The sequence below is a fragment of the Panthera onca genome, chromosome B4, assembly GCF_046562875.1.
Source record: "Panthera onca isolate mPanOnc1 chromosome B4, mPanOnc1 haplotype 2, whole genome shotgun sequence".
Classification (NCBI taxonomy): Eukaryota; Metazoa; Chordata; class Mammalia; order Carnivora; family Felidae; genus Panthera; species Panthera onca.
This window is the reverse complement of record NC_138345.1, coordinates 136,926,123-136,952,193: the sequence shown is the minus strand read 5'-3', so window position 1 is coordinate 136,952,193 and position 26,071 is coordinate 136,926,123. Positions and strand designations below refer to the sequence as shown.

The window sequence follows — 26,071 nt, the reverse complement described above, 5'->3', positions numbered from 1 at the left end:
CCGGGATCCGCACTGAGCGTGGAACCTGCTTGGGATTCTCTCTTTCCCCCTCTGCCTCTTCCCCTCACCTGTGCTCTCTCTCTCTAAAAAGAAAATATAATAATAGTGATAACAATAATAGGACACGAGTCACCAGACTGGGGCCCACCCTACTCTAGAACGGCCTCGTCTTAACTTGATCACATCTGCAAAGACCAGCCAGGTCACATTCTGGGGGTCTGGGAAGGATGCGAATTTTGTGAGGACGTAGTCTAACCCCACGCGGGGAGGCAAAAGACCATAGACCTCACTTCCCCCTGCCTGCCTACCCCTGCACTAGAACTTGGCCCTTTCTGGGTCGCAACACGTCCCCCAGACAAGCCCGCTGAGGGCGGGGCCTCAGCGCCCCAACCTCATCATCTCTCCAACCTCCCCTCTCCCACCCCCCGAGCCCGCTGCAGTCACACAGGCCAGAACCCAGACGCTGGCCGGACCCCCGCCTCTCCCCTGCTCTGCCTCCTCGCCTGCCCACCCGTGTCACCTTCACCCAGCCTACCCGGTGGGTCCCACTCCTTCCTCCTGTCGTAGATAGTGTCCTGCTCCAGTCACGGAGCAATAGTAGAAATAGAGCTGGCTGTACGTCATTCAGCCAGGGTGACAGCCAGGCTTCAGAATCGCCCGACCTCAGCCGGCTGGGCCGGCCCACTCCTGTTACCTCTCAGAAAAGGCAAGTGCAGGGCCCTAGGGGGACACTGTCGGCCCCCAGTGTCAGCCCCCATTGGCAGCGCCCCGAGAGGCCAAGGTCCAGGGCAGATTCGGGTCAGCACATCAGGGACAACTGAGTCACCGTGCTCGTCCCTTGGCGCTCTGGACCAGACCTGCAGCTGCCTGCCCCGCATCGCCCCCCGACGTCCTAGCCATCAGCGCCCCCCTGGGCTGCAGCCCTCCCACACCTGCCTCTCGGCCTGCCCACCCAGCCTGTGGCGGGCAACCTCACTGCCCACTTGGCCTCGTGGGTCAGACAGGCAGGAACGTTTTGGAGCCTCTCGTCCCCGTGCTCACGTCCACTCAGCCTCCACCCCAGCTCCTCGCGACACCTGCCTCTCCCGCCTGTGCCCCCCAAACACAGCCAGGTCCAGACGGCCCCCACCCCCGCCCCCGGGTCTGAATTCGCAGACAGTGACGCAGTCAGAGCACTTAGCCACCTCCCCGTCACCTGCCGACTGTCCTAACTGCTTCTAGGAGGCATTGGCTGCCGCCTCCATTTCTGGCTTATCGCTAATGCTCTCTGGCTGGGCAGATACTGCCCCACCCTGCCTCACCCCTCCCAGCCTCCCGCCTTCCTTCTGCGCATCCTGAGGCTTCTACTGTGATCGTCCGTCTGCAACTCTCCAGCCTCGGGAGCGGGTGCGAGGAGAACGTCCCCCCGGAGCGGCCCTCGATCCGTGAGGGGCACAGAGTTGGGGGAGAACCACCCCAGGTCTCTCCTCTTGAGTGGGACGACTCACAGGTGAGGTCCACGTAGCCTCCCCGACGGAGCTCCGTGGCCCAGCAAGGTCACGTGCTCCTTAACGCACCCTGCCCGGGCTTCCTTCCTCTCTCCAGGCCACTTCCTGCTCCCACTGGCGCTTCCTGGGACCACCCGCCAGCTAAACTCCTCTCTCCAGTCCCACTCAGGCCAGCTTCTGGCTTAGATCCAAGTGAAGCCATGGCCTCGAGCCTCACTCAGTACACCTGTGCCCAAACCCACCCGCGCACTCGCGTCTCTGCATCTAGACCCTCCGCGGCGTCCACTGACTGGGTGATTTGCAGGTAGCCTGACTGCCTTGAGCCTCAGTTTCCCCATGAAGAGTGGAGGCGACGGCAAAGCCCCCACCTCCTCCCCAGGGTGTAGCAGGGGCAGTGGAATGATGGCGTGTGAAGCCTACCGGTGAGAAAGGGGACTCCCTCCTGGGTGCTTTCCAGCCCCCATTCGGCTCGCCAGCAGCTATTTAGGGCCCACCCGTGGGATGGTGGACGGGAACCTGTTATCCCATCAGACTAGGAGCCTCTAGAAAGATCCCATCTCGGGGCGCCTGGGTGGCTCTGTCGGTTAAGCGTCCGGCTTCGGCTCAGGTCATGATCTCGCGGTTCGTGGGTTCGAGCCCCGCGTCGGGCTCTGTGCAGACAGCTCAGAGCCCGGAGCCTGTTTCAGATTCAGTGTCTCCCTCTCTCTCTGCCCCTCCCCCACTCACACTCTATCTGTCTCTCTCAAAAATAAACATTAAAAAAAAACAGTTAAAAAAGAAAGGAAGAGAGATCCCATCTCCCCATAGCCTCCAGGACGAGGCCCAAAACACAATAGGATCCCCACATGATGCCGTGGAACGAAATCCCATTTTTCCTCCCTCTGTGCCCCATCAATTACTCCCCCAGATGCACTTTGGCTCTGTCCATGGAGAGAAGAACCAGGCTCGGGGGCAGACCATGAAAAATAACTTTCACTATTACTCCGCAGAGAGGTCCCAGGGTCAGAATCGCTGCTTGGCCAGAAGCCTGGAAACAAAAACATCACCCAGCGTGAGAAAGAAAATCAGAGAAGCAATTCCACTGTCGCGGCGTCTCGAGTCTTCCAGGGATAAAGGTGACGGGGAAAGAGGCCTTAGCTCAGTGCGTCCCCGGGGCATTTCACTCCTCCCCGTAAAGGGCATCCTACCTATGTGTGCAACACGTTGGCTCACCCTCAAGAAAGAATTGAACCTCTGACTTGGAATCTATGATGTGGGTGTAGACGTCCTAATTAGGAAGCTTCTGCTAATAATGGAAGCTTCAGGACAGACACATTTTAGGTGGCTCCAACGCTCGGATCCCGTGAGGCCTCTCACTTGTCTCTGTGGCTCCTGTACTGGGGCTCCGGGCGGTCAGGGCTGCAGCTGGGAAGTCCCTGTCCTTCCCTGGCCATTTTCTCTCTTTGATGTTCACATCAACCACTTTTTCCAGGCGGAACCTGAACCCCCAGAGGCGAAGCCAGGAGCCTATGGCTTCTGACTCCAAGGAGGCCCACGTACGTGGGGGGCCCTGGGTCGTGACTTCGTGTGGTGGGCCTTGATTCTCTCCCCTGTAAACGGGTATGATGTTAGCACTTCCCAGGGCTACTACGGGATCGCCCGAAGCGTGTGTACGTATTCAGTCAAGGCCGCCGCGCTCTCGAACGTTCTCCGCAAATGCTAATTCCAGTCTCCTCCCCTGCCCGGCCGCCACCTTGCCAGTTCTGACCCTCTCTCAGCCCAGTCCACGTCTCTGTTCCCCCTTTCAGGGCTGACGGATGGAGGGACGGAGGTGTTCAGTGGGGCGGGGGCAGAGGAACGGAACTACAGATCCGCGGGACCACACAGGACCGATAGTTGGCGGTGCCGTCCTGTGTATGCAGAATTCTGTCTCGGTGGTAGATCTTGTGTTCAGCGCCCTTCTCACCACAAAAGAAACAAGTCCATTTTTAAAAAGTTTTAAGTGGAAGAGTCCACCGGAAACGGCTGGAAAGAACGGATGAGTTCATGGCCTTGACTATGGCGATGGTCTCATGGAGGCACACTTGCCTCGAGCTCAGCATGTTGTACGCTGAGTATCCACAGCTTTCTGTTTGTCAGTCATCCCTCGGTGGTTTTTCTGGATTTTGAACTCTGCCTTTGGAAACTGGGCCGTTGCCTGCAGGGGAGGGAAGAAAATGTATTGGGGGATAGAAAAACAACTCCCCAAGTGGCTTCTTGGCCCCTGACCCCAGGATGGAGAGCCAGCTGGAAGGGGAGGTGGCCAGAGGCGGTGGAGACGTCCTCCTCGGTTTGGGATCAAACCGTCCTGAGTTTGAATCCTGCCCCTCGCCCACACCGGCCGAGATCTAAGACAACTATTTAGCTTTGCTGGGCTTCCTTTTCTGACAGTGAGCAATTATTTCTGCTTTTTCGGGGCGGCGGGTGGGGGGAGGCAGGGCACAATATTGACGCGCGTGATGATGTGGCGAAGTGGTCCAGTTAGCCTGGGGTAGGCGCAGTGATGGGGGGCTCATCCGTCCTGGCTCCCTGCCTCGTCTTTTCCCGCTACGAACGCCCGGGGAGCCTCAGCCTTGGGTCAGACCCTCAGAACCTTCCGCATCCTATAAAGGGGAGCTCTCCTGCCCTGTGGGCATTCCCTCAGTTTCCAGAGCCATCCTGTTCATGTTTGAAGGGATGTGGGATTGCAGGAACAAGCTGGTCTCCAGTCACGTGATCCATAATATGGAGGGCTTCTCTCTCGTCTTTAGCTGACTGAGCACTAGGTATGTAGTTTAGAAATGCCCTGTGGCACGATATGTGTTTTGAGACTTCTCGGAATATCTGTGTTTGAAACCAAAATGTCAAGTAGTAAGGGCGCCCGGCTGGCTCAGTCGGTAGAGCATGTGACTCTTGATCTCGGGGTTGTGGGTTCAAGCCCCCTGTTGGGTGTAGAGATAACTTAAAAATAACATCTTTCAGGGGCACCCGGGTGGCTCGGTCGTCTGAGCTTCCGACTTCGGCTCAGGTCATGATCTCGCAGGTCATGAGTTCGAGCCCGAGGTCACGAGGCTGTTAAGGGGTGGAGCCAAGTCTCAAACCCAGATATTCAAGCTCCAATCCAGGCCAATTCGATCGCAATGCAGGTGAAGAGAAATGTGGATGCTGGGATGGACCGCAGACACGGCTCATTTCTGTGGCTATTATGAATAGTCCACCTTTCCAGAAATGGAATGTATTTCTCTTAGCATTCATCCATCCATTTATTCATTCCTTCCTCACTCACCTTCTGATCCGTTAGGCACCTACTTGGCTCTAGGCACACACTGTGCCTTCCTTCAACATACTTACACCATGTTCTACTCACAGGCCCGACTCGCTCTGAGCTGTCAGCACAGAGCCCGACGCGGGGCTCGAACTCACAGACCGTGAGATCATGACCTGAGCTGAAGTCGGATGCTCAACCGACTGAGCCACCCAGGAGCCCCTAAAGAGGATTTTTAAAAGGTAGGTTAGAAGGGGAGCGCCTGAGTGGCTCAGTCGGTTAAGCATCGGACTCCTGATTTCAGCTCAGGTCATAATCTTACGATTTGTGAGTTTGAGCCCTTGATCGGGCTCTGCGCGGACAATGTGGGGCCTGCTTGGGATTCTGTCTGTCCCTCTCTCTCTGCTCCTCTCTTGCTCTCTCTAAAACTAAATTAACTATTAAAAAAAATTTTTTTAAGGTAGGTTATGAGGGAAAGGGCATCCCACATGGGGGGGTGCAGCACGGGCAAGGGGAGGGCGGTCCGGGGTGCAGGACGTCGTCAGGGAAAAGCACGTCCACAGCGGCAGCACAGAACTCTGCACATTTACTGACAAGAACTTCAGCTTTGGCTTTCTGCACATAACCAACGCCCTCGTCGTCAGAGAGCACCCCAACCCTGAGCCTTGGTTGCTGGCTCAGGACTTAGGCAGCTACGGAAACAGCAGAGGGCCAAGCAGATGATTATTGCTGTGCCGCGAATTAATTACCAGAAACTTGCAGACAGCCCTTCGAAGTCTCCACAGCAGAAAGCACCCTCCTCTAGCCAGCATCTGCCCGAGCGCGCGGGTCACGGACAACCTGAGAGTCCTCTCTGTTGATTTAATTACATACACGGCCAATGAAATTATTATGAATTTTTAACCAAAAAGCCAGTGACATTTACAGAGATTACAGTAGGAATGCTCTCACGTGCCGTCTCTCCCTGGCTCTCTGGACACCGGTCCCCTGGGCAGCCCACTTTACCAGGCTGATGGGCAGCCCAGCAAAAGCACTAGGGAGAGAGGATGCCATCCCGAGCTGGGCCGAACCCACAGAGGAAGGAGCGAGAGCCTCTTCAGGGTAGCCGGAGTCAGCCCTTTTGTTTTGCATTCGGTGAACGGTGCCTCCCTGATTGGTGCTACACCAAATGGGTCATGACCACTTAGAACGTGTGAATTAACCAGCGATCCGTCACTGAGGTCTTCCTAAAGGCTGGCTGCTGGGGTCAGAGAGGAGAGGCCCCTGGTGTCTGAGGGCCCAAGGGAAAAACGCGTAAGTCACGTGTGGCAAAAGCCCTAACGGAGGCCAGAGCAACACTGGGGTCCTGACCTGAAAAAAAAAAAAAATTCTGGCAACTTCTGACATGAGAAGAGCTCGTGGCCCGGTGGCATATGTTGAAAGGGCCATTTGTTGATCGTGTGTGCCTGGGTATTTTTTGTGCCAGGCAGGAACAGGAAGTTATGATGATTTATCGGCTTAAGCCTTTACTTCGAAAGACAATTGCCATTTCTCCCCAGCATTTTTCAAACATACCAGGATGCTACCAACAGGGCACAAAGCGCTCCGACGTTAATTGATGAGGGTTGGTAACTCGACCATGGTAATATCGACTCCGAGACGTTAACCGCCTGGCCGTGGGCTGGGAGTTTTGGAATATGACCTCAGCAGCTGTACTTATAACTGTTTTATGTGACATTGACCGGACGTGTTTACGATTTTTAACAACAGCCTTAAAAAGTCCAGTGACATCTGTTGAGAGTTTAATTGTGAGTGTAAAAAAAAAAAAAAAATCATTAAAGGCACAGTCAAGAGATCAATGTCCTTACTGTTTAAACAACACGGTGGCCATCAGGCGGTGGGGGAATCTGGCGACAGGACTAACTGAATCTCCCAAGTAGAAGCGTCAGTATGCGGGGGGACAGGAAGGGACGGCAGACAATTTAAATAAAGTAGGAGACGGAGGCTGACGGAGGCAGGGAAGAGGGAGCACGGGGAAAGAGGGAGCACCGCGAGCCAGAGGAAAAAAGAAATGAAAAAAAAAAAAGAAAAAAGAAAAAATGGACATTCTTCTCCCCCCCCCCACCGGAGAGTATCTACAAGCCCGGCCCTGGGCTGGGCGGCCCGGGGTCCTCACGTCTGGCTGCGCGCGCGGGCGGAGAGGGGGAGGGGCGTCCGGCCCGAACGGTCCCGGGACCGGCGGCCCCAAGCCGCGGGCCGGCGAGTTTGCGCCCCTCGGCGCCGCCACTTTTGTTCTCCGCTCGGGGTGCGGGGCCGCGGCGGGGCCGCAGTGCGCACGCGCGGGCGGGGCGGGGGCGGGGCGGGGCGGGCGGCGGGCTCCGGCGCCGCCCCCCGCCGCCCCGGCCCGCTCCATCCGGGCACTGCCGAATTAGCATCGCGCCGAGGCACAACTTTGCCGAGGCCCAGCGAGATCCAGGCGCGCGCCGGAGGAAATATAGTCCCTGCCGGCCGGCGGCGGCGGGGCGGGCGCGCGCGGGGCTGCGCGGGGCTGCGCGGGGCGCCCGGCGCCTGGGGGCCATGCGCCGGCCAGCGCGGACGGCCCGGGGACCCGGCGCAACTTGCCGGGCAGCCTGAGGAGTTGGAGCGGCCGCGGGCTCGGCGCCGCGGCGCCCGGCCGCCTTTCTTCCCCCCTCGCCAGACCCCCCCCCCCCGCTCCCTCCCGTTCGGCCTTGGGGGAGGGGGCTCGTGTCCCCCCCCCCCCTCCCCACCCGGTCCCCGGAGGCCCGGTCCGCCCCCGCCCGCTCCCGCCCCCGCGGAGTCGCGCAACTTCCCGGGAGCCGGGGCCAAAGTGAGCGCAAAGTGCTGCCCAACTTGCCGGGATGGAGCTGCAGAGCCGGCCCGAGGCGCTCGCCGTGGAACTCGCGCGCCACCAGGTAGGCGGCCGGGGCCCCGGGCCGGGAGTGCGGGGCTTCAGGGACCCGAGCCCGGCGTCTTCTCCCGCGTCGCAGGGTCTGCGCGGCCGGAGGTACGCGGAAAGGGCTCCTCCTCAAGCCTGCTCCCGGGTGGGGGACTTGGTACCTGCACGGCCCCCGCCGACCCCCGGGCTCCTCCTCCTCCCTTCGTCTCTTGCAGTCTTGCACACTTTGGGGGGGGGGGGGGCTGGAGCCCGTGGGACCTGAGCCCCCGCGTCTTCTCTTCCTCCGCGCGGGGACCGCAGGACGGAGGGGGCCAGGAGGGGGCCCCTTCGTGAGCCTGCCCCGGGCTGTTTGTGTGAGAGTGCGGGCCGGCCCCCGCCCGACCCCCACTCGCGTGCAACCCCGCACAGTTTGCAAAAGTAGTTTTGGCGATTGTTGCTCGGGCTGGCGGCGGCGTGGCGGCCGGAGCCCGAGCGGTATTGCGGCGTGCGCGTGTGTGTGTTGGGGAGATTAGGACGCGACTTGAATATTTATGAGCTTTGCTCGACACGGACTCGCCGTGTTTACTTGGCTCTTTGTTCCTCCCCCCTCCCCCGGCACACACTCACACTCACTCGCACACGCACCCCTGCCTGCAAACTTGCACGGCTCGGGGCGCGCCGCCGGGTGGCCGCGGCCCCCGCCCCGCCCCGCGAGCTGCCCCGATGAGGCGGCAGCCACAGGTAAGCGGCCCCGCGCGGCACTGCCCGGCCGCCGCGCGTGCGGGACGCGCGGCCCGGGGAACTTGGGGCGCGCTTTGCACGGCCGGGCGGGGGTTGCGGCCCGCGGGGCCCCGGGGCGCACTCGGCCCCCCCGGGGCGGCCGGCCTGAGCCCGCTCCTCCGTGTTTCCGCAGAACGGCGACCTCAAGAAGCAGCTCCACGAAAGGCAGCCGCGGATCGCCGCGCTCAGCGACAAACAAGTAAGCGAGCTGGAGGCTGCGCCCCCCAACTCCGCCCGAGGTGGGGAGGAGGGGTCGCCCGGCACTTTGGCAGCCCCCTAAAAAAGTGCCGGCCTCGGCGCCGCACGCTCAGACTCCCAGAGGAGTCTGTCTGCAGCCCTCAAAGTTACCCGCCCCCCCCCCCCCCTTTTCTGGAAAGAAAGAGCCGGGTTCCTGGAGGCCGAGGGGGGCGAGCCAGCCGGGCTCCGGCAGTGGCCGAAAGAGACGAGCTGCACTCAAAAGGCGGCGAGCAGCCCGGCGTCCATTTTGAGTTGGTGGACATGTTTTTGGAATGTGGCAGTTTCTCCCGGCTCGGTGTCCCCCACCCCACGCCGGTGTGAGGGTAGGGGTGGCGGGGGGCCGTATTTGGGACCCGGACGCCAAACTACTTGGAAGCAGCTTCTGGATTCCATTGCGAACCTTATTTAAAGAACCTTTCTCCGAGCTCCCCCCCCCCCCCCCTTCCTCGCCACTTCTCCAGCATCACTTTTTATTCTTGGAACCTGACGCCAGCTCCCGGGGAACAAAAGAAAGGCGCCCCCAGGACCCCCCAGTTCTGCCCCAACTTTGGTCTCGGGGCTTCAGGTGTAGATTGGGACTCCCGACAGCCGCCTCGCGCCGGGGGGAGGGGCTGGCACGGCCGCCGACCCCCCTCCCGGCCCCTCCGGGGAGGAAAAGTTGTCCATTGTGACTTAGTTGCGCTGAGCTCAGCGCTCGGGGTTTCAGCACCACGAACAGATGCCGCCGCCAGAGCGCGGCCGGCCGCGCGCCCCCGCCCCCTCCCTCCCCTCCCTCCCTCCCTCCCTCCCCGCCGCCCGCGCCCCTCCCCCTCCGCCCCTCCCCCTGCGCGCTCCGCTCTCCGCACTCGCGCTCCCGCCCCTTCCCCCGCGCCGCCCGGAGCCGAGAACTTTGAGCCTCGCAGCCAATGGCGCTCCCGGGGCTCCGAGGCTGGCGGGGGGCGGGGGCGCCGGCGCCCCTCCCCGCGGCCCCTCCCCTCCGCGGGCCCGCCCCCGCCCCGCCGCGCCCCCTGGCCATCGATCGCGCTTCCTTCGGAATGCCGGCCGCCGCCGTCAGCACCAAACTTGGACAGCGCCGCCCCCGCCCCCGCCCCCGCCCCCGCGGCCGGTGCGGCCCCCTCCGGCCTCCCCCGGCTCGGGGCCGCGGGTCGGATGCCCCCTCCCCGGAGGGATTCTCGGTGGAGGGAGAGACGTGGACGAGATCGGCGGGGGTGGCGGCGACCGCGGAGCGGGAGAACTCGGAGGCCGGGTGCAAATTTCGAGTCTTTATAAAGTTGAAAAGTGGTGGGAGGGGGCGTGCTGAAGAGGAGGGGGCCGGAGGTCGCGCAAAGAAAGATGGCTGTGCCCGCGGGTCCGCGCCCGGTCGGGGGCGCCCGGCTGGACAGGCGGGTTGGGACGAATGCATTAACCCCTTTCTGACGCTGCCGCGGCACCCCCCTTCCAACCTTCCCCCCCCCCCCGCCCTGCCCGGCCGCGCGCCCGAGCGCGCGCGCCCGCCCACCCGGCCCGCGCCCCCGTCCAGGCGTGGAAGCTTCCATTCCCGCCGGAGGGGGGTCCGGCGCGCGGCCCCGGCGAAGTCGGGGAGTTCGCGGGGGGAGGGGCCCCGGGCCCCGGCATTACCATTTTGATTGCTTTGATGCCATTTTTGGAGGGGGAGGGGTTGGAAGACCCTTCGCTGAGCACAAAGATGTTTAATCACTGTGTAGAATCAAATCAGATACTTTATTTGTATTTTATTGTTTTAAATCCGCCACCAAATCGGGTGCCGTGTGATAGCTGAGGGTTCCTAAGCCCTGTTTTCAGTGGGTAAAACGGCAAGTTGTTGACTCTTACGCTCTGAGCGAACGATTTAAGAGAGAGCGAGAGGGAGGGAGGGAGAATCCAGGAATCCAGCGGCTTTATCGCAACAATGTCTTTATGTGTGCTTCTACATGGCAATAGTTTTACTATTTGGAGTGGCTTTTCAGAGCTTGGGTCTGATCGTTTCTTCTGTATTGTAGCAACTATGCCAGGGCTGTTTAAAATTTTATGTTGATAGTAAATGAGTAGCTATTTATTATCCGTCATGCCAGAATTTAGATGAGGCTGAGAGAAACATTCGAAAATTCTGTTTGGAGGCTCCATGCATCTCAGGGGAAGGAACTGTCCTACTCCCGGCTGCCTTTGCCTTTAAATTTGAACTCCGGGAAGGAAAGATGCTTGCGAATGGAATGTACCTCCATCTTTTTTGTGTCTGTGAGTGTGTGTCCAAAAAGAAAGAAAACAAGGAAAACTTTTGTTCTCTGGCCTTTTAAAAATGTTTCTCTTTTAAATGACTAAATATAACATCTGGTAAGCAGCCAGCGTTGGGCCTGGCCATCGGAACTTGTGTTTGGAACTGTCTGTTGTTTTTCCTTTTCCCTTTGTGGCATTTTATATAACAAGGGCTCATAAAAGAGGGAGGGGAGGGGGCCGAGGCCGTGGTGCAGCATGCTAATAAAGCTGCCTGGTCTCTCCCAGGCTCCGAGGTGAAATCTTTCAGAAGTCACCTATGAAATGAGTTGGGTAGACTTAACATTTACTCGTCCCTCTCTCCTTGGGAGAGTTTGGTGGTGATTGGCGGCTTGGTGGGGGGTGGGGGGAAGGTCCAGGAACAAGCTCTCGGAGGTGATTCCGGGCTGCACCCAGGGTCTTAAAGAGGGGCAGTGGGGCTCTGCCTGGGAGTGGCTGAAATGTGGGAGCAGGTATGAAAAAGCCAGTATTTTCAGAGTTTGTTTTTAACTCAACATGAAACTAAAGGTAGGGCTCATTTGTAGATTTGCTGGGGAAGAAACTCACCGTTTCCACCTCCGGAGCTGTGTTTCCGAGCCGCTCCCTCTTGGAATGTGGGATATAAAGGTTAAGTTTCAATTAAAAGTGGGTACTTGGATGATGAACTGGATAGTAAAGCGAACGGATGACCCCATGATCCACATCTGTTAGAAATACAATAGCAGCTGAGTAACATCTTTTGGTGCCCTGCCATCAATTTCCCATTCATGCCCTTGACACTGGAATGTTTTCAGTTACGTCTAGAAACACAGACAAGTGTCTAAAGATGTTTATGGAGGACTCCTAGAAGTAAATAGGCTAGTTGTTGGTCAGAAGTAGAGATACGAGTCCCGTATAACTGTTCAGTGCGTCTCCCACCATTGATGGACCAGGGGATAAACAGGAAACCAGTGTCTGTGTGAAAACGGAATTCATAGTTTTTTCTTTAAAAAAAAAAAAAAAAAAAAAAAAAAGGAGGTGTGGGAGTTGGTCAGAGCGGAGTTTTGGGCCAGGCCACATTCATTCCCAGGTGTGGCCGCGCCTGCCAGCCGGGTTTTTTGAGTTCAGTGGAGGAGGGACCCCTCATCTTTAACGAGATAGGACGTTTGAAGACTCCATTAGTTGCTCTGATGGTTTTACGCCGTGAATCTGCAGCACACGCAGAGAGGCAGTAACATTTGTATCTAAATTGTCAAGCAACAAGCACTTCCGTGTAAATAACAGACCGGTCATAAATGCTGGGTGTCTTTTCTTTCTTTCTTTCTTTTTTCTTCCCCCTTCCCTCTTTGAAGTTCTCAGCACGTTTAGATGCCACGTATCACGGGCATCTCTAGACCTGAACTTCATGAAGTTCAGCTTCACCACGGAGCGAGAAGAGCCTCCTGGGTTGACTGTAGTCCACGCCGGTGTGGCTTCGCGAGAGAGACCCCGGAGGTGAACTTGGGGCCTTTCCTGCTGCTCAGTCCATCGATTTGATGGACTCTGGATTCCGAGGGGCTGTCCTTAAGTGCAGCAATAAAAATATGTCTTCTTGAAAGGTATTATGTATGTGGCGTGCACCCGGGCGCTGAATCACGTCTTCACCGTGATTCACTAGCCGCGTTGGACAGCAGAGGAATTCTGCCTTGAAAGTGTCCACTGAACAAAACTGCAGGCTGGTTACAGTCCTTTGGTAAAAGGGCGTTGTTCCGTTTTCCAAGCTTTCCTTCCAGTCTGCCCCTCTCCAGGGGGGTCAATTTCCATCTTCCTGACTTAGAGTCGAAAGTGTCATGCTTCCAATAGGATCATTACTTTCTAAAGAGAGAAGTCTCGCGGAGCTCCACACTCTCTCCCCCGCGGGGAAGAACGTGGCCTCGGATGGCAGGACCCAGCCCTGGTTTCGCCCGCTACCAAGCTTCTTATCCCGCAGCATCCCGAACCTACCCGCGCCCCCCACCCCCTTACCTGAGCCCTGCTCCCTGAGTCCCCTCTTCCCCTCCCCTGACTCCCACCATCATCTGCCACTTGAGGATTGAAGCTGCCACCTCACTGCATCTCCTGTGAAAACCAAAAACCCCCAAAGCGGCTTTAGTGAGGTACATGTCACATGTCATGCAATTCACCCACTTAAAATGCACAATTAAATGGTTTTTTGTGTATTCACAGAGATGTGTGACTGTCCCCACCATCAGCTTTAGAACATCTTCATCTCAGAAAGAAACCCTTGGGCTCTCGCTCCCCACCCCCACCCAGCCCTAGGCAACCGCTGATCTACCTTCTGTCTCTCTGGGGTTGCCTGTTTTGCTTCCCTGTGAGTGGAATCACACCACCGGCTTCTTTCACTGGACATAACGTTTCAAGGCTCATCCGAGTCGTGGGAGATGTTGGTGCTTCGTTCCTTTGTGCGTCTGAACGATACTCTGTTGTACAGATAGACCATATTTTGCCCGTCCGCTCACGGGTTGACGGACGTTTGGGTTGTGTCCTCCTCTTGGCCACGTGAATAACGTATCGCGTCTCCTCTTGCCCCCTCTGGTATGTTCTGCCGGGCTCTGCTCAGGGCGGTCTCCATCTCACTCTTGCACGTGGCGGTGCGGTCTCCGTGGTTGCTTTCCGGCGGCTTCTCTGGCACGTCAAGCACTTTCCTGCCTTTACACGGTGTTGGCTGGCGTCTGTCTCGATCTTTTCACGTCTGCTTCTGTGCTGGACTGTAAGCTCTGTGCAGGGGGGTGGCGCGGCCTGCTCTCCCTCTTCCCCTGTGCCTTGTAGGGACTGAACGCGCTCAGTTGAGTGAGTGGATGACATTGTAACAGGACAGGCATGAGGATTAGTGGAGTCCCCTAGTGGGGAGTCCCTAGCCTGTCATAGGCGTGCAGCAAATGGTAGGTTATCCTGTGTCTGAAGTGAGTGGACTCGGCACTGATTAAGACCCGCGGCTCCCTGCCCTTGGAAACCTCACAAAAGAGTAAGGCGTAGATAACCACGTTTCGAGAAGATCCCAGCAAAGTTCTGGGAAAGTCATGCTGTCTGGCCTGGAGATGGAGGACAGCTTCCTGGAGAGGAGGTTGGGGGACAGGTAGGTAGGTCCTCGAGGACGCCTAGGGTCGTGGACAGGAGATGCTGGTGCGAGCCCGCTAAGGGATAATGGCCTAAAGAAACCTGCAGGTGCTGTGACCCTTCTGGCAGTAAAGCCTTGAGCTAGACAGAGACATCAGAGAAGGTGAGCTGGGGCCAGAGCAAGGAAGGCATCACTTGCTTGGAGGAAGGGCCTGGATTTTACACCTTAGGCTTGGAAATAGCCAAGGGCTGTTAGTGCATAGGTCAGGAAGGTGCAGGAATGGTGCTAAGGGCAGGTGGGAAGGGAGGAGAGAGAAGGACGCCTCAACTCCCGCGTTGCTTGGCCGGGCCGGGCCATGTGAGTTCTTCAAATGTTTGTCACCTCCATGGGGAGGCCCTTGCATGGGCGCTGGGTCCCGTGTACGACATGGGACAGGAGGCTGGGAGGCCGTTGGCCACGTAGACTTGATGACCGGCACCTAACAGGCTGTGGGGGCAGGGGGCCGCTTGGTGATCCTCTCCCTCCTGCCTTCCCCAGAGCTTCTTTGAACTGAGAAATTAATGGGGGAAGGGGAGTGCTTCTGGAAACTTCTAGAAGGTGTCTCGGTTAGCAGTTCTGTTCAGTTGGTTTAAGAAAAAGTGTATGTAGGGGCGCCCGGGTGGCTCAGTCAGTTAAGCGTCTGACTTCAGCTGGGGTCACGATCTCACGGTTTGTGAGTTCAAGCCCCACCTCAGGCTCTGTGCTGACAGCTCAGAGCCTGGAGCCTGCTTTGGATTCTGGGTCTCCCTCTCTTCTCTCCTGCTCGTGCTCTCTTTCTCTGTCTTAAAAAAAAAAAAAAAATTTAAAAAACTGTACGTGTATATATGTATATGTATACACTTCTCTGTCAGGTACACCTGTATTAGTGATTTTATTTTGACAACGTAACAAGTAAAGTAAGTAATAAGCGTGTCACCATGTACCAATAAATATATGCAAAGACTATGTAATATGTGTATAAAAATCAGTTACTAACTTTCCAGGATTTCCTAATGAAAATGAGAGGATTTGTTTTTTGTTTGTTTTTTTAATGTTTGTTTATTATTAAGAGACAGAGACAGAGAGTGAGTGGGAGAGGGGCAGAGAGAGAGGGAGACACAGAATCCGAAGCAGGCTCTAGATTCTGAGCTGTCAGCACAGAGCCCGACGCGGGGCTCGAACCCACGAACCGCGAGATCGTGACCTGAGCCAAAGTCAGACGCTCAACCGACTGAGCCACCCAGGCGCTCCTAAGGATTTGTTTTGGAAGCAAGAAAATAATTATCATTCTCCTGAAGTAAAATCTTAACCGAGAAAGGTGGTGATCAATGTTTTTTTTTGTTATTTCTGTAACATTGAGATAAAGAAGAATTCTGCTTGTAAAAAAGTTTTTACTGTAAAAGCAGCATGTGCTTGTGAGGAGGAAGGTTTGCAGTACGGATCTGAGTCTTAAAACACGAGTCCCCTTCCTTCCACCCCACCCCCATCCTTGCTTGGGGATGAGAGCAGGGCTGTGTGTGTAGGGCACGTTCTGTGCACACACAAATGTATACAACACAGATAAACACGCTTAGTGCACGGGCTGGGCACATACCTTGCCTAAACTTGCTTTTTACGCTTGACCTTGTAGTGCAGCCCTCTCTCTTGGGAATAACTCAGTTTAATTATTCCATAAACACTTAACGAGCATCCACCGAGTACCGGGGATATGGAGGTGATGGTGGGTAGTGTGCCGTGAGCAACGGGGGCGTCTCATTTTGTAAGGCTTTATGCTGACAAAATGCTGTCACCTGTCTTTGGTGGCACACATTTTCACACACAGTTGGGGAGACAGGTGCATCCACAGCTCCCTCTCCCGTGGAGCCCGGTGAGGTGTCTGCGTGCGATGTTTAACCACCAGGCTCACTCGGGCAGCAGACGGGATGGTGTGCTCTGATGGGGTGCTTGGGGACCACGCCGAGGGGGTGACGCGTCCACCTGTAGAGAAGCGTAGAGACAGATTGCTCACACGATCCCTTGGCCGTCAGCAGCAGCGATCAGTTCTGTCCCCTCTTTCGTGCCGTCTTTTTATTTGATTGTCGGGATGATCCCATGACTTGGGTCGGGCCGGGCAGGTACACGCTTCCTGCCAGACAGGTCAGAGAAGGGCAGCTTCCCAAGGTCACCTGGCTTGGGACCACTGAGAGGGTGCCCTCTGTTTCGGCCACTGCCTCGTCCCCAACTGGCCCCCTGCATTGCAGAGCATAGCATGATGCAGCCAGAAGAGCAGAGGCCCTAAAGTCACACGCCAGCGTTCATATCCCAGCTTTCCGCATCAGGCTGGGCAAGCTCGGGCAAATGGGGTTCACGTCCCAGTTCCCCGCATCTGGCTGAGTAGCCTTCGACGAGTCGTGTTGCTTCCTTGGGCTCCGTTTCCCCGTCCGCAAGGTGGGCGTAGCAGTGAGACTTATCTCACCAGGTCGTTGAGATGAAGTCAGATAAGGGATGTAAAAGTTTGCGTCAGCCGGGAAGCGAAGGGGTTGATTGGAGCGAATTGTGGTCGCTGTCCCCGTGGCCACGGAAGACACCTGCCGATCCCTGTCCTGCACCTGTGGAACCTGCCACCTTTGCATGTCCAGTTGCCTCCTGCTCGCGGTTGGGGGCATTTCCTTTTTCCAAGTGTGGGCGTCCCGTTGCTCGGTGGCCCCGGGTGAGCTTGACGTTGGCTGTGCTGTCTTCTCCAGCCGGTGCAAGGTTCGCTTTGGTACTTGGCCTCTTACAACACCTGCCGACGGAACTGCACAATTGATTTCCATTAGCTTTGAATTTTTTCGGCGAGACGACTCTGATAACTTTGGTAATCCCACGATGCCTCATTAGAGCCGCTGGCTATGACGATTAGCCCTGTGATTTCGCAAGTCTTTCCCCCAATACCTTTGTCTGTCCAGGAGCCGAGTGACCCGCTCGCTGCTCTGTTCGTGTCCCTCGTACGAGCCAAAGCTGAGCGTGCCGCTGCCTGGTCCGCCCGCCGGAGCTCGCCGCTGGGTCTGAGGACGCGCCTGCCTTCTCCAGCAGAGCAGGGTCTTGGCACGCTTTGGTGACACACGGGGGACTCGAGGAGGGCCCTTTGGGGGTATCTGTTGGCTCGGCCTCCGGGGCCCTCACCCCAGACACGGGGGGGCTTCGGGGGAAGAGGAGGGTGTCTGCAGTCAGTATGGCTACGCTGTGTGCAAAGTGCGCTGTTTAAGGAGCTGGGACCCTGGATTTGGTTTCCCTTCCAGAAGAGGGCTGCCGAGAAGGCTTTTAACTTTTGTCTCTGAGAGGCACGTAACGAAGAGCTTAAAGCACAGGCTTTAGAGCGGGACAGACGGGGGTTATGGACCCAACGCCACCCTTCTGTGGCTGTTCCACACTCAGTGGCTGTACAATGGGTAGGACAGTGCATTGCGAACCAGGTGGCAGAGGGCTGGCACGCGGTAAGAGCTAAGGAAATGACCCGAGAGGCGCTTGGAGGGTTCAGCCAAGACAACGTGGTAAGCCCGGTAAGCGCCCCCCCCCCCCCCCGCAGGGTCCTCAGCAGGTGGGACCTGGAGGTCGTCCGATTCGGTGCTGAGTCCAGGCCTCCCTGTCTGATGCTAACTGGAGCCACGCCCCTCCGAGGGTTCCTTGGACCCGTCCACCGTTCACAGAGCCCTTGGGGAAGGCCTGCTCTGAATTCCATCGTGCTCAGGACCGGCTGAAGCCCAGAGAGGTTGACCGGCTTGTTGACGTGACGCATGTCAGGCGACGAGCGGAGGGGCTGCAGTCCGGTTCCAGGCCTTGTGGTCCTCGCCGCGTCGGAGGAAGAGCGTGGGGGGCAGAGAGGACACACGTTGGGCCACGAGTTAGAAAAGCGGCCAGGGCATGCGTTTGGACGCAAGTAAGTGGCGTTCGGGCCTCAGAGACGAGCGTGGGTGAACCAGAAGCAGCCATTACGCAATGAGGAGCGGGAGCTTCACTCTGAGGTGGAAGGTTCTAGAACTTTGGAAGGGGCCTGGGCCTGCATCTGGTGTCTGCATGCGGCACCAGGGGAGTGGGCAGCGGGCTGGGTGCAGGGGGTGGGGGGCTCCGCGGTGTGGAAGCCGGGGTTCGTGCTGACCCCGTCCTCGGTGGACGTGGACGCTCCCCCCCCACCCCCCCGCTCTGTGAGCCCCACCTTGGCCCCCGTGGCTTGGTCACTTACGGTTCTTCTTACTTCCAGTGTCATTTCACACTTGAACGTCGAGGCGTTGCCTCGTTTTGAAACGGCCTCTGTTTTCGAAAGGAAAAGATCTGCTTTCTCAAGCTTTTTTTTTTTTTGTTATTATCGGCGGTTGCTTCTTGTGGGGTAGCAGCAGTTTCCAGAGTGTGGTGAGAAATTGCTGCTACAGATCCATTCTGGTTACAGCCTCTGCCCGCCAGCAGCGGGCGTCCCGTGCGGTCTCACATGGGCCCTGCTGTTTTCTGTTCCTGCTTCTGCTTGGCACCTTCTTCTGTGTCGGTCTTGTTAAAACACAGCAGAAAGAAGGGCTTCCTTGGGGCATTTTCTTTGCCTTCCTCTTTTTCTTTTTTTTGTCTAAGGCCGAGGGGTTCGTCAGCCTCCAGGTAGTTACAAGAGGAGGGGGCAGATGGCTGCGTCCTGATGTCAGAGTATCTCAAAGGGGAAAATGCTGCTTCCCAGGCAAGTGTGAGGTGCCAGGCGTGATTCCCAGCATGCTGCAGGGCAGCGGAGTCCGAGGGAGCGCGGTGAGCAGTATCCTTCCGTCACCCGGGGTGTGAGACGTGGAGAGCTGGCCACACCCCAGAGATCTCACTGCCATGGGGAAGTAGACCGGCAACTGGGGGCTTTTTTGGCGGGAGCCTCTGGCTTGCCTTGGTCTCCTCGGACTGGCATGTCCGCAGCTGGGTGGGGTCGTGAGTTTGGGGTTCAGTGGAAATGGAGGGTGCGTGTCCCCCAGACTCGGCGCGATGGCTTAAGGCACAAGATGCAGGAGCCACGGGGGGCTTCGCGGGGCCCCTGTGCCCAGCCCCCACGTTACACGTGGGGAACCGAGGCCCTGTGTGACGGGCCGGGGTCTCGCACAAGATGTCCCCTGTGACCTCAGGACCACCCGACCACCTCAGTCTTAGACTTTAAGAGCGGTTGACCCCCGATTGGCCCAGGTGAGGGGGGGGGGGGCGGCCGCTTTGGTAGGGCACCGCGCATTCCGGAACTGTCCATTTTACGCAACCGGCTGAATCTGACCGACTGGAGCTCTGTAGGTGCCAGTGGTTCCAAAAGGATGGTTCAGAAAGAGTCCCTGCGGGGGGGCCGCGTGTCACCCAGCCCCCTGGACGCTTCCTGCCTTTCAAGTCTGCCCTCGAGGTGGAGACTGGTTATGGCCTTGGGCGGGCAGCCCCCCTCCTGAGCAGAAAAGGCGGTGGGGGCTGCAGTTTGCCGGGAGCAGCCATCTTCAGGGGAAACGCGTCTGCCGTCTCGTCTGTTGAGCGGAACCCCAAAAGTTACTTGAAACAGCAGGTGGGAGAGGTCTGTGGAGCCTCCCCGGGGGGCGCCCGCAGGCTGTCCCCGGGCGATACCGTAATCCATCTGGGGACAGACTTTCCGCCCCACGAAAGAGAAGAAGGCAGCGCTGGGGCAGGAGAGAGAGAGAGAGAGAAGATGTGTTTCTCCTTGATGTCATTCAGGCGGAAAGCCAATCTGCACATGTAAATGAACTTGAAAATGCAATTAAAAATATATACATATTACAGACTGTGATCCAGAATTTAATGGGAGATACAGGTTGCAAAGTGACAAACAGCATTTCCGACAATCAGTGTTAGCAGCTCTTCTCCGTGATTAACGCGTCTCATCTCGGCGGTGATAAACGCAACCACAGATAAACGCCAGAACAGCCCCACTGAACGCAGAGTTTGCTCGGCCCACGCCGCTAACCTGCTCCCAGCTGCCACTGCCGAGGGGACACGTCCTCAAGAAGGCCCCTCCAAGGGCTTGTCCTGGCTGGACGGGAGAGGTGATGACAGTTGCTGGCATCATCGTGGGCAGAGATCAGAGGGGTCCTGAACCTGGTTACAGCCGTGGCTCCAGGAAGTGGGCACGTCACAGGGAGGTCACGAGGAGCCACCCGTGCCCTGCGTCTACACCAGGAGCCGGGATGTGGGAGGTCCGAGGGGTTCAGCGTAGGGAGGGGGCTGGAAGGGAGCGGGGTGAAAGAGTGTGTGTGTTTTAAGCCCGTCATTGAGGAGACAGCCCTGGAGCCAAAGCCTGCAGAAGCTGCGGGGGTGGGCCTCGTGGTTCTCTGCAGGAAGAGTGTCCCAGGCAGAGGCAAAGCCTGTGCAAAGGCCCTGAGGTGGGGTGTGCCTGGCATTTCCAGTGGAGGCCAGTGTGGCAGGGGGAGAGTGACAGGTGAGCACGAGGGAGATCTGGGAGCTGAGGCAGGGTGGGGGGCTGTCCTCTCCAGTGTGACTGCCCTCTGCCTTTAACTTGTCTACTGGCTGGGGGCGGGGGGGGCGGTGCCTGGGTGGCTCAGTTGGTTGAGCCCCCGACTTAGGCTCAGGTTTATGAGTTTGAGCCCTGCATTGGGCTTACCCTGATATTTCAGAGCCTGCTTAGGATCTTCTCTCTCTCTCTCTCTCTCTCTCTTTCTGTCTCTCTCTCCCCCTCTCTCTCCCCCCCCTCCCTCTCTCTGCCCTTCCCCCACTCGCCCTCTCTCACAAATAAATAAAATATTAAAAATCAATAATAATAAAAAAATAAATTGTGCACCGGCCGTAATGAATAAGCGGGAACAGCCGTTGGCTGGGGCAGAATTTTGAGTAGAAGCTGGACGTTTTCAGAAGGGCAGCCTTAACTCCCAGGTCTGGAGAAATTCCCTGACAGAGCTGGCCCGGGGCAGAAGTGGTTTTGCTGGGAATCCTCTGTCTGCCACACCAGCACCTCGTCAGCCGAGGCGAGGCGAGGCGGCCCCCGTGACAGCGGGAGGGGACCCCGGGCCGCTTCTCCCGACACCGAGGTTCTGCCCAGAAGTGCCGAGGCTTGTCAAGGATCCTGCAGCTGCCTGATGAGAAGCAGAGATGCTCTGCCTAACGCAGAACCGCAGACTTCGACCCTGCCTGCCGCCAGTGGTCCTGAGGCCGTGCCCTGCAGGGGGAGGGCAGCGCCCTGCAGGGGGAGGGCAGCGTGGCCCAGCACCTGCCCCTTTGATATTTCAAGAGAAGCCGGAAAGTCGTGCTTGTGTGGGACCTCCTGAGGGGTAGGTGTGGGCAGTGCATAAGGCCTCTTGTAAATGCTGCCCGCCTGCCCGAGGGAGCACCCCTGCAGCCAGACCCGAGATGCCTCTTCCGATCACCGCCCCGAGTCCCCTCCCCTGTGCCCTGGTGCCTTCCTCGGCGGTGTCCGGGCCTCTCTGAGGCAGTCAGTCGCCCTGACCTCGCAGACGGGCCGGGTGTCCCTCCTCCGGGCCAGCGCCCTTCAGGGCTCCATCGCTCTGGGGTCACGATCTAGTCGTTGCCGCCCGCACGTCCCCCAGTCACGGTCTCGCGTGGTGTCCACGCACAGAGCACTAAACACAGAGCCGCGGGCGGAGGGTGTGAGAGCCGGGGCCCTTGGGTGGTTCTGTAACCTTTGGTCGCTAGGGCGCGAGTGTCTGATAACCAGAGCCCTGAAGGGTCAGCGGTTCTGCGGCCCCAGAGACTCCCCCCCCCCCGCCCCCCCCCCCCCCCGCCTTGTCACTTAGGGGAACACGGCCGATCGCGGGGCCAGAGGGCTATTGCGGTTTTCTTCAAGAACGTTCATCTCTCACTCAGATGCGCGAGTGGGACTCAAATACATTTCTGTAAATAAACAGGCCCGCAGCCGCCCGCGCCCCAGCCGAAGTCGGCGGCTCGTCGAAGTTATTTTATTAACGAGTTCTGCTGAGTGGGCTCGCGTGGGGGCTGCCGCTCTCGTGTTGTCGAGCTAATTATAAACATGAGGGACGGAACCAAATAACTGGCCTTGGAAGGGAGAAGAGTCTGGTGGCTCGGTCTAAGTGTCCTTTGATGAACTTCTTTGGAACTCGTATCTTAGCAACACATTTTATTACATCCTGGTGCAGCTGGACGCGCCGCCCGGTAATTTATCCCCTCCCCCGGTGGCGCCCCCCACCCCGGCTCTCTTTGGTGACAGGGGTGACGGAGGGAAGGGCGCAAGGCCCGCTTTCCCCCGGGCTCTGTTTGCATCGCTTCGGCTTTGTTCCGGCGGTTGGAAAGGGCGCACGCGGCGTTGGGAGCGGGGGCCCTGCCCGCTGGCTCGAGCTGGCACGGAGGGGACCCCGGCCCCGGCCCGAGAGGGGGGCGGCCCTCCCGCGGCTGGGCCGCCCGCGAGTCCGGGTGCCGCCCGTCCAAGTGCCGATTCGCTCCCGGGCGCTCCCTGACTTTGGGTATTTTTATCTGGACTTCTTGTCATGACACCGATTCGGATGTGGTGGAAGTGAGGACGTTTGCAAATGGTTCGCGGTATCAGCAGCCTGTGAGTGGGGCCGGGGAGCGTTCTAGATGAGGTGGCCGTGGTGGGGGCGGGCAGGACGGGGGTGGAAGGACGGAGGGCTAGGACACGGGGCCCCCAGGGTGCTCAGCCAAGTTGCCTTCTCTGAGCTTAACTTTCTTGCTTGCTGCGTGAGTGTCCCGGGGCCGTTGTCACAAAGGGCCACAAACCGGTGGCTTACGACAGCAGAAATTTACCCTCTCACGGTTTAGAGCTGGAAGCCTGAAGTCAAGGTGTGGGCAGGGCGGTGGTCCCTCCTGAGACACCAGAGGAGGGTCCCACCCACCTCTCCCAGCTCCGGGTGGCCAAGTCCCTTCAGTCTCTGTCTCTGCCGGCACGTGGCCGTCTTTCCTGTGTCTCTGTCCTCTCCTGTTCCCCTCAGGACCCCAGTCATTGGACTTAGGACCTGCCTTAATCCAGTGTGGGCTCAAACGATCTCATCTGCAAGCATCCTATTTCCACACAAGGTCACGTTCCGAGAGGTTGGGTGCACGTGAATTTGGGGCAGACAGTGTTCAGCCTGTGGACTTCCAACCTGCCAGTGGAAGGTTACCACGCCCAACTGAGGTCAGGGTTGGGGGGTCAGAGTAGACGGTGAACCCTTGATGGTCACCCAGCGCCAGGAACCCCCTGGGCTCCCTCGGCGCTGGCCTCCCCACCCTTTCCCTTCGGTTGGGAGCCGACACAGAAGCTGCTGAAGCCACGCTCCGTCATGAGCAACAGGGTGGCCCTGTCCCCCCAGCATGGCAGTTGGTGTGGACGTTTGAAATCAGGGCCACCCCAGAAAACCTGGCGGTGTTGTTTCGTCTAGCTGATGGCCCACCGCAAGTGGAGGGTTTGCCGTGAATTTGCGGTTTGGAAAACCAGCCGGCCCGTGGTTTCACCCAGAGTTGTCCTCACTCGGTAGCGGGGACAGAATGCTCTAGAACACGGTGGATGGTAAGCAGGAAAGGGCACCCACTGGGCTGCACAGAACCTCCCATTTGTCTCGTAGGGAGGTTGGCCTCCAACCCTGGGCTGGAGTTAGAGGCTCCCCTCCGAGGGGCTCCCACCTCTTTTTCTGCATCTGTAACGTGGGAATGGGACGTCACTCCCCACTCACAGGGGAATTGCAAGAGCGGAATGAAAAAACACGAGGGGAAACCCGGGGGCTCGGGGGACTGGGCCTGGGCTGCTGGGGCCACGTGAGTGGGCCGGAGTGTCCAGAGGGATGGTCTCCCCCATCCCCATCCCCGTCTCTTATTTTGAGCCTACTGTGTGTCAGGTGCTTTACACACGATAGCGCCACGTTCCTCCTTGGAACCGAGCCCTGATCCCTATTTACGGGAACAGGAAGCATGGAAGCAGCTTTCAGGAGTGGGAGTGGCTAACGGCACAGAGGAGCAGGCTTTGAACCCTGGAACCCTCTCCCGCCTCCAGATTCGGAGCCTCCGCTCCTCGTGTGCAAAATACATTCCACAGCAGCTCCTGTGTCTTCGGAGGGTTGAGCGGGGTGACGTGGTCGGTCATCGCCCTCGCTTGGGTGCCGCCCGCAGCGGAGCAGGACTGGACGACGTGGCTGGGGGGAAAGGCCGGGGGCGGCAGGGGGCTGTCTCTCCTCCCGCGTGCTGGCGGGGGGGCGCTCAGGTCTGGCACTCCCAAGGCGCCCCCTCCCCCCGCCGAGGGGCTCCTCCTAGTGTCGGTCCACCAGCTTTCCTTTGGCAGGGAGGCCCTTATCCCGTCCCGCCACCCGAAGGCACAGAGACCACCTTTCCGGTCCTTTCATTTGGACCCCTGTCATTACCATACACCGAGCTGGAAAACTCTGCAGAGCTAGAATGTGTCAGTGGCTCATTGGTAGATAAACAGAATCCAGACTCGTCCCCTCCCAAAGGAGGCGGGAAGGGGCTGTGCTGCCAGGAGGCTCGGACGTCGGGAGGCTGTGTTGGTCAGGCCCCCCAGGTGCCTGCTTTTGCTCAGCGCCCTCCCGTTGGGGCCTTCGGACCTCGGGCTGTGTCCCGTGGCACTCTGGCTCCTACTCTGTTGGCCACGGCGGGCCATGTGGCCAACGTGCCAACAGAGGGTCCCTGAGCACACAGGACAGAGGGCAGCGGTGCCATCCTGCTGGTCACCACCCAGGCACCTGCTCAGGTGGCCGCTTGGCACACCCACTTCCCATCACCCCTGGGACAAGTGGCGGCGCTGGGGGGGGGTTGGGGGTGGGAGAGAGTGGCCTCTGGAGCCCACAGACCTGCGTCCATGTCCCGCCCCTACGAGCCCTCTGTCCTGTGGAAACCGTCCCCGCCCTGCTCCCGGCGCCTGTGCACCTGTGTGCTCTCCCAGCTCCCAGATCCACTCACCTGTCGGGCCGGGTTTGACCTGTCTGTCCTTCAGGCAGTGCGTCCCTGGCACCCCAGTGCCCTGGGTCCCCGTCCCTGTCCTCTGCGGCTCTGCAGTTACTGGTGGAGGGCAGTGGTTGGGGGGGGGGGGGGGTGGCGGCTGCATGAGGCGGGGCTGGGCCCACTCCTCCCCCTCCCAGGTGGCTCACCCGGCCTGCCTGCACTGGGCGGGAACTAGACAGCCTGGCCTGGCCGCCAGGGGACGCAGCTACCTGCGTTTGTAAGGGAATCCTTTCCCTCGGAGGCCGCAAGCGTGTTTAGCTCTTCTTCGGTTAACTTTTCCACCTGGTCTCCAGTAAGCATTTGTCGTTCAGTAAGTATTCACTTCCACTGTAGCGCTCCGCCCGAGGCTCAGGACCCCAGAGGAGGGGTGGCTGGGAGTGACTGTCATTGCCGTCATCCCCAGTAGCCTTGCTCATCCCTGTCGGTGCTTGGATGCCCTTTGACCCCCCCATCCATCCATCCATCCAGCCATCCATCCATCCGTCTGTCCATCCATCTGTCCGTCCATCCATCCGCCCGTCCATCCATCCGTCTGTCCATCCATCCGTCCGTCCATCCATCCATCTGTCCATCCATCCATCCATCTGTCCATCCATCCATCCATCCATCCATCCATCTGTCCGTCCATCCGTCCATCCGTCCTCCCGTCCATCCATCCTCCTGTCCATCCATCCATCCGTCCATCCATCCATCCATCCACCCATCCATCCATCCGTCCACCCGTCCATCCGTCCGTCCATCCATCCATCCATCCGTCCACCTGTCCATCCGTCCACCCGTCCATCCGTCCATCCATCCATCCATCCATCCATCCATCCATCCATCCCTGCCAGTTCACTGGGCACCTGCCACGTGGCAGAGGTGAGCATGCTGATGTGGACAAGACTCAAGACTTGGCCTCCAGGAGGGAGACAGAGACAGGACGAGGGCACGTGCTCCATCAGCTTCTGGCCCAGTTGTCACAGACGCTCTGAGACAGCCACCTGGTGACGGTGGTGGCTCCGAGGAGGGGGCGGTCGGTTCTCCGGGAGGCGTCACCGTGTGATTCTCCCCAGTTTTCAGACGAGGAAACAAGTGACCGGCCTAAGGCCCACAGCGGCCAAGGGGCAGTGCCGGATTCCAGAGGCATCTGCTTGACTCCAGTAGGCACTCTTACCCCCGTTTGAAAGGTGAACAAACTGAGGCCC

At 58.6% G+C, this 26,071-nt stretch overlaps 1 protein-coding gene and 1 non-coding gene across 2 annotated transcripts in view; one reads left to right on the top strand and one right to left on the bottom strand.

The window, feature by feature from the left end:
* The first annotated feature begins 7,169 nt into the window (after nucleotides 1-7,169).
* The window catches only part of PHF21B (PHD finger protein 21B), a 92,251-nt gene continuing 73,349 nt past the window's right edge, over nucleotides 7,170-26,071 (top strand). Inside the window, exons 1-2 of the mRNA XM_078449328.2 lie at nucleotides 7,170-7,661; nucleotides 8,538-8,603. Of these exons, the coding sequence (XP_078305454.1) occupies nucleotides 7,608-7,661; nucleotides 8,538-8,603 (120 nt within the window). The 5' untranslated portion in view covers nucleotides 7,170-7,607. The remainder of the gene's footprint in view (nucleotides 7,662-8,537; nucleotides 8,604-26,071) is intronic.
* On the bottom strand, nucleotides 15,144-15,228 carry TRNAQ-UUG (transfer RNA glutamine (anticodon UUG)). Its single transcript has one exon. It is a non-coding gene; the product is annotated as a tRNA-Gln (tRNA).